General features: G+C 40.2%; 1 protein-coding gene across 1 annotated transcript; it reads left to right on the top strand.

Moving 5' to 3' along the window:
- mrps7 (mitochondrial ribosomal protein S7) lies at nt 1-6314 on the top strand. Its single transcript, XM_003217213.4, has 5 exons — nt 1-299; nt 1716-1907; nt 3529-3592; nt 4707-4874; nt 5887-6314. The coding sequence occupies exons 1-5, from the start codon at nt 16-18 to the stop codon at nt 6106-6108; spliced, it is 930 nt and encodes a 309-aa protein (XP_003217261.2). The 5' UTR covers nt 1-15; the 3' UTR covers nt 6109-6314.
- The last annotated feature ends 962 nt before the right edge of the window (nt 6315-7276 follow it).

Here is a 7276-nt window from a genome sequence, read left to right on the forward strand (position 1 = left end):
TCACAACCTCTGAGGATGCCTGCCATAGATGTGGGCGAAACGTCAGGAGAGAATGCACTGGAACATGGCCATACAGTCCGGAAATCTCACAGCAACCCAGTGATTCCGGCCATTAAAGCCTTCAGGGCTCCGCAGAAGCCCTCTTCCTGGGCAACCAGTAGGAAACTCGTTCAGGCAATAGCGGAGGGCAGCCCTCTGCGGGGTCCTGAGGGCAGAAGCAAGATGGCCGCCCCCATGGTGGCGAAGCTCGGCACCCTCGCAGGAGGGATCTGCACTCGGTGGAAAGCTTGGCTGCCTGGGTAAGAGGCAGAGAGAGCCCCAAACAGGGCTCGCTGAGGTGGGGTGGAAGCCGTTTGTGTGTGTCCCGGTTTGAGTATAGTGTGGCGAATGTCTTTCCAGTGCTACAGTTACTCTTACTTGTGACCTGGTGGGATATAGACCCAGATGTGCACCTCGGGGTACAGCTACACGCTAGAGTCAATGCAGTTTGACACCACTCGATTGCCATGGCGCAGTGCTATGAAGTGAGGTAGTTTCACAAGCCTTTAATCCTTCCTTCCAAAAAGCCCAAACTACAACTCCCAGGATTCCACAGCACTCAGCAATAGCATTCAAGGGGCGTCAAACTGCATTAATTTGACACTTTAGATCAGGCATGGGCAAGGTTGTGCCCTCCAGGTGTTTTGGACTTCAACTCCCAGAATTCCTAACAGCCTCGGGCTTAAGCGGCTGAGGGGGGGGGGGGGGCTGAGGCTGTTAGGAATTCTGTGAGTTGAAGTCCAAAACACCTGGAGGGCCCAACCTTGCCCTGGCCTACTTTAGATGCAGCCTAAATTATAGCTGGGAAAAGATACTTTTGTGGGGTGCAGCTCCCATCATGGCTGCGGGCTGTATTCCATGAGGAAGTGGATAATCATATATAGGAGCTCTGGCTAATAAATCAAGTTTCAATGTGCCTCTCTCTCTTCCTTCCCAATATTTTTTACTGAAACAGGGTAATACAGTGGACAGTTAAAAGTATCTTGTAATGGTTCACTTGGATACATTTGTATAGGATACAAATGAAAAATGCTTAGTTCTTGATACTATCTATATTTATTTTGAAGGAAATTCCCAACACTGATTTTTTAATTTTTGAAAATGTTTACATTGGCATACTGTGTTAGTTGAAGTCAAACATGGATGAACACAGCTCTCTCATATGGAATAAATATAATTTGAAAAAATATCCTGTTCTCTGCATTAAATTGAGTTATGGTGGGATGCACAAGATCTCTTGAGGATTTAGGATACTTTATGCAGATTACAATATGGATTAGGACTTATATACTTATCCAGAGACAAGAACTTATGTATGATGTCATCTGTACATTTCATGTTGCTTAACCTTTTCCTCACACACATATCATATAATCATCCATAGACGTGCATAGGAAGTATAAACTGAAATCTATCTTGTAATTCCAATCTAACTATTAGGGGTGTGAAGCTGAATAATATGAACCTTTGCAGAGATATACATACCTAAACCTGTTGTAATCTGTGGGGTTTGCATGCCTCAAACTCTGTTTTGATTGGGTATAATTAATTATTTTTGTGGGGCTGAGTCATAAAAATGAGTGTGGGGAAGTGGATTATAAACAGAATTCTGTATTTTCAGATGTTGGTGATGAACATATTTGTGATTTTTCCCCTGTTCTTTAAATTCTTTGCAGACTAACTCAAGTCAGGTGGAGTCGGTATAACCCTAATTTCATTGAACCAGAAGTGAACAAAGAAGTCTATCAAAAACCATTGGAACAATTGTCAGAAGAAGAAAAGACAGCATGGGATCTTAAAACAGTCCAACCTATAAAAGCCACTCCTGCCAATGTCAGCAGCTCTGTATTCTATGACCCATTGATCAGGTATGGATGCTGCTATATCAGCTTATTCCACTTATGTCTGTCACCAGTTTTCTCCAACGTATTCTGTGCACTTGTTTTGGACTTCCAGTATTTCCATCAGTGGATATGGGATTGGAAATCTCATTCCTAAATACCATATAAAAATCCCGTTAACTGATTGGGGAAGGCTGATCTGTGATTTATCAAAAACATTTGCAGACAATCCCCAAGTTGCGAAAAAGATAGGTTCTGTAGGTTTGTTCTTAAGTTGAATTTGTATGTACGTTGGAACAGGTACATTTTAAGTGTAATTCCAGCTGTGTGTGTGTCTGTGTGTCTGTGTGTGTGTGTGTGTGTGTGTGTGTGTGTGAGAGAGAGAGAGAGAGAGAGAGAAAGAAAACAAGATTTAGATAGCATAGAAAGGGTTAACAGTCCTGTTGTGTTTGTTTTATTGCCTATGCCCCTATTCAGATTTAATCTCACCTTCTGTCCCTGTGATAATTGGATTTTGAAAAATGTGGCTTGTTTTGGAAACAAGGATTAGTGAGAAAGCTTCAGTGGTGACACCTTTTCTCCATGATAACTTTCAAGAGTGAATTTCCCTGAGTAGTAGATTTCTCTAATTTCCTGTTGTCTCAACCCTATTCTTAACTGCAAGTCATTTGCAAATTGGATGTTTGTAACTCGGGGACTGCCTGTAAATGATTTTGTAGACTAATTTTAATTGATCAAAATATATCTAAGAGAAATATAAAACTTTTAGCTGCAAAAGCTGAGAAGTACAGCCAGATGTTCTACAGTCTCAGACTTTAATGGTATTGGTTTACCATGATATGGATCAATGCAGAATGTTTCCAGAATATTCCATGAATTGTTTTCATATCTCTGTACAATTGTAGCTCCAGAATGTCAGAGCAATATGCCTTGTAAGAGTTTTCACCTTCCTTTCTCAAATTTCCCTAGAACACAAACTGAATAGGAAAATATGAAAAAAGAATGACTTGCAGTGATAACTTGTCTGTTTCTTACTTTTATAACCCAGGTTTGTAAGCATCACCTAGCTGTTGTAAAAAATGGGATTGCTAGTTCTGAACTGAGCTCAAATTTTCACTCAGGAGTCCTTCATATTTTGCTGTTCAAAGTTATCAAATAGTGTAGTGATTTGGGGTTTGTTGTATGTTTTCCGGGCTGTATGGTGTAGTGTAGTGATTTGTTTTTATCATCAAGTGCCAATGCATGCTGGAAAAGGACATAACACCTTTAACCAGAGCATATTGTGTGGGCTGCAGGATCACAGTAACTGTAGATGCCCCGGCCGCCTGTGTCATCACTGGTGCTGTCAGTCATGATACCAGGCTTGGTACCTCATGATGATTTTGGGTTGTTTTTTTTGTTTTTTTTCAAATACAAGCAGCCAGTTGCAAAAGCTGGTGACCTACCAACAACTCTCTACAACTGTTGAACTGAGCATGTAGCAGATGGATTATAGGGATAGATATACATAACTGGAACTCTTCACCAAATCTTGATAAATACAATTTTGGCTGATTAGTGGAATGGCAGAAGATTGATCATAGGGATCTTAATGTCACAGTGAGGATGCGTAGAATGCCATTAAAACTGCAATTGTATTTTGTTACAGCAAATTCACTAGTCTCATGATGAAGGGAGGAGATAAGGTTTTGGCCCGATCCCTCATAAATCAGGTAAGAAATGAACATCTTTAGTTAGTGCCAGTGCTGCAGAAGAAAAAGCATTCCATGTTTTAAGTTGCATGAGATAAGTTAGTGGGGGACATTCTTGTGGACGAAATATTTTGTTCCCTTGAAACCCTTCGGGGGACCATACTTAATCCCACAAAGATGCTGCTGCAGAAATCCCTGCATCTCTGTAACATAGCATGTATGGATGTCTCCCCTTCATGAATACCATCTTCCAGCAAATTAGTCTTTTGACAGCACACCAAACAATGCTTAATTCTGCTGGGAAATAGGATGCATGACAGGAAGCCATCTGCATGTGTTTTTCCTTGAAAAAAGTATTGAGCATGGTGTGAGAGATGTGAAGTGGAGCTTTCCCAGGTGGCTGCTGTGAGAAGCTGCAGATTGCTCTTTTCTCCTACATAGAAATTGTCTGTCTGGCTTAATCACTTCATCACAATCATTATCTTCTGCATCTTCTTAGATATTTGCCATCTCTTTCTTGCTAGATGCCTTGCAACCCAAAACATTTGCAAGGCTCAGAGATAAGAATATATAATTATTTTAGACAGAATTGCATTTGACTATGAACTCTCTTTCAGCTCTCAGTCCAGTGTAGATTAGGAACCTCCATTAAGGTCAAAATAAAGGGTCCTGATTGTGGCCAGGAATACTTAGAAGTTGGATGTTGTATCTGCTAGTGGCTCTGAAACCTGAGAGAGCCAAGGCCAATCAGATTTCCACTTACCAGAAAGTTTATCAGAGACCATTGTCTGTCCTTAGAAGTACTGCCTGCCCAAAAGCTTGGTTAGCTTGACTGTTATGTGTGTGGATAACTTTGTTATGGGATTGAGCAGATCTTTCTTGTACTAATGTTTTTAATAGAAGAGCTTGTAGCCTCTACAAACTTGAAAAGTGGCCTTATGTTGAGTCTATGGGTCCAGTTAGCCCAATATTATCATTTTTGTTGGGCAGTCTCTTGCACAGTAAGCCAATGGAATTGACATAGTCTCCCATTCACAAAAGAACCAGGCTTGACCTTGCTCAGCTTCTGAAATAAGAGATCTGGTGCAACCAGATTGATGTTGTTGATACACTTTTATATTTGTCTGAAATTTAGACTTTGGAAACTATTAAGAGGAAACAGATTGAAAAGTACCATAAAGCAGATGAGAAGGAAAAAGAAAACATTGAATGCAACCCTTACACAATCTTCCATCAAGCATTAAAAAACTGTGAACCTGTCATTGGACTTGTGGGTGTTCAGAAAGGAGGCAGAACCTACCAGGTAATCTATGAAAGAAATAGAAAGCATAACCGTTCACAAACTGTAATTATGGTGGCATGATGACTCAGCCACAATCAGATTGGGATAGCCCCCCCCCCCCCAAAATACAGGCATTATTATAATTGTGAAGGCACATTAAAGAGGCCTCAATAACATTATTTTCTTTTAATTGACATTCTGGAGGGGATGTACCCCTGCTTCCATCTAAGTTGGGCTGGGAAAGCTTGCTCTGTGGGCTGCATATGGGGCTGCTTATGTGGCTTCAAGATCTCCCACAAACTTTTAAAACCACTGAAGATTTCCATTTGGAGGAAAAATGGACAACTGTTGGGGGTCTAGAAGGTTGTTTTTGGCCCATTAAAAGCTTTCTTTTATAACATAAGTGATCCAAAAATTCTGGGCCACTTCTTAATGGAAAAAAGGTCTCACATGGATCCAAAATGGCCCAGAGAGATAAAAATGTAGCAGAAGTGCCCCTATAGTCCCAGTAATTAGGGATAAGTATGTCACACTCCAGTGATCCTTGTGAGAGCAGACATCACTCTCTAACTCCCAACAATTGCCCAGTTACATTGCTGCAGTTGCAAGTTAGTAAAACATGCATTGCTGGCATTTCTTTCATTCATATTGAGAACAATTTTCTATAATGGTTGCCCCTTTCTTATTAAATTGTTTCTTCAATAATTTGAGATCCCTGTGTATCTACAGGGATATAATAACTATTCCCATTTGAATCTGAGATCCTCTGAAATTCAGCTTTGGCAGTGAAAACTCATTTGTTTGTTGACAGAATGTTAAATGTAGCTGGACAGTACTGCCTAGTGACTACAGTGGGTGAAAACTGAAAAATCCCAGGCACCTACAGTGATCTCCAGTGCTCCCAATCTTGACTCCTTGACTTTTTCACCAATAACATTTCTCATAAAATCCTCATTATTTTTGAAACTCAGATCTTGGTTTCAAAATTTCTGAGAGCCATGTTTGCATCTGAATGTTTTTTTGTGTCACATAGGTCCCAACCCCACTGACAGACAGTCGGCGACGCTTCTTAGCAATGAAGTGGATGATAACAGAATGCAGAGAAAACAAACACAGGAGGACACTTATGCCTGAAAAGCTTTCCAATGAGTTGCTGGAAGCCTTTAACAACCAAGGTGCTGTAATAAAGAAAAAGCATGAGCTTCACAAAATGGCTGAGGCTAACCGGGCCTTTGCTCATTTTCGGTGGTGGTAGAACATACACTAGTTTGCCAAATGCACCTTCTGAAGATGGCAACTTTGTTACAAGACAAGGATTCTTACCTTTTAAAATTCTGTATGGCTTTCTTTGCATAACACAGGCCTGGGAGGGCCATTGCGAGATTCACAGCTGCCTCTTCTCTAATAGTATGATAAAGAAGATATTAGCTAAAATAAAATGTCCTCTTTTTTTTTACTCAATCATGAGATAGAATTTTGGTTACTTTATGGTTTAGGTGACTTACCTGTAATTGGTTCAGGCCTCTGCGTGTATGATTTCTCTTTTGTTCCATTCTAGACTCTTTCAGGTCAGATTTATCTTTAATAAGAGTTATAAGCTATCTTCTGGAGGACTGTAAGAAACAGCTTAGAATTTTTTGTTGTCAAGCAGATTTTTTTGGCCAATATTCTAGATCAGAGACCTCTAATGCAGATGGAAGTCACTTGTGGATGTTCTCCATATATCTGTGATGTATAATAATGCTCCTCTTTAAAATGACGTTAGTTGCAATAGCATATTGATAGCACACATACTGAATAAAATTAGGTTAGGGGGGTTAGCTTCCCTTCATTTTCCAGCATGGTTTGCACATGCCTTTACATTGTTAACTTTCTGTGCAGCCATATCTAAATGGTTGAATTTTTGACTACATTCAGAAGAATTACCGTATATTCAAGATTATGTGAAAACAACATTTGGTCTAGCATTTTATCTGTAATGGCCCATTCAACTATGGAAGCAATCATTTGATAGTACAGGCATCCAAGTGACGAGGATGCTTGACTAAACTACGCATAACCTATACTTGGGTGCTGATCTGCAGATTTCCTAATTCCTTCACCTGTACAATATCATGAGATTGACCTGCTGTACAATATTTGTTTGAGAATGATGGCTCCTTGCTGGTACGTTTGTAGAATGAATCCCCAGACTGTGCCACTGATATCTTTCAAATGAATTGCTGCTTTGTGCCATGAAGCAGCCCTACAAGTACATTCACTGGAGTGTCTAGCTTGTCTGCCATATTGATTGTGACAATTCTTATGTAGCCAAATTGTACTTTCCATATAAAAGGAAGAGCAATATGCTTGGAGGAACCCCAAGGTTTAACGAAGTAGAGTTCTGGTTATTCGACATAAATGGGCGGGCCGAATGCTGAATA

The sequence above is a fragment of the Anolis carolinensis genome, chromosome 2 (genome assembly GCF_035594765.1).
Source record: "Anolis carolinensis isolate JA03-04 chromosome 2, rAnoCar3.1.pri, whole genome shotgun sequence".
NCBI lineage: Eukaryota > Metazoa > Chordata > Lepidosauria > Squamata > Dactyloidae > Anolis > Anolis carolinensis.

What these genes read in the sequence shown, in the direction of transcription:
- mrps7 (XM_003217213.4), top strand. Translation starts at nt 16, where the DNA reads ATGCCTGCCATAGATGTGGGCGAAACGTCAGGAGAGAATGCACTGGAA. An exon ending in TTCTATGACCCATTGATCAG is followed by an intron (nt 1,908 to 3,528) that starts GTATGGATGCTG and finishes ATTTTGTTACAG; the next exon opens with CAAATTCACTAGTCTCATGA. An exon ending in CCCGATCCCTCATAAATCAG is followed by an intron (nt 3,593 to 4,706) that starts GTAAGAAATGAA and finishes TCTGAAATTTAG; the next exon opens with ACTTTGGAAACTATTAAGAG.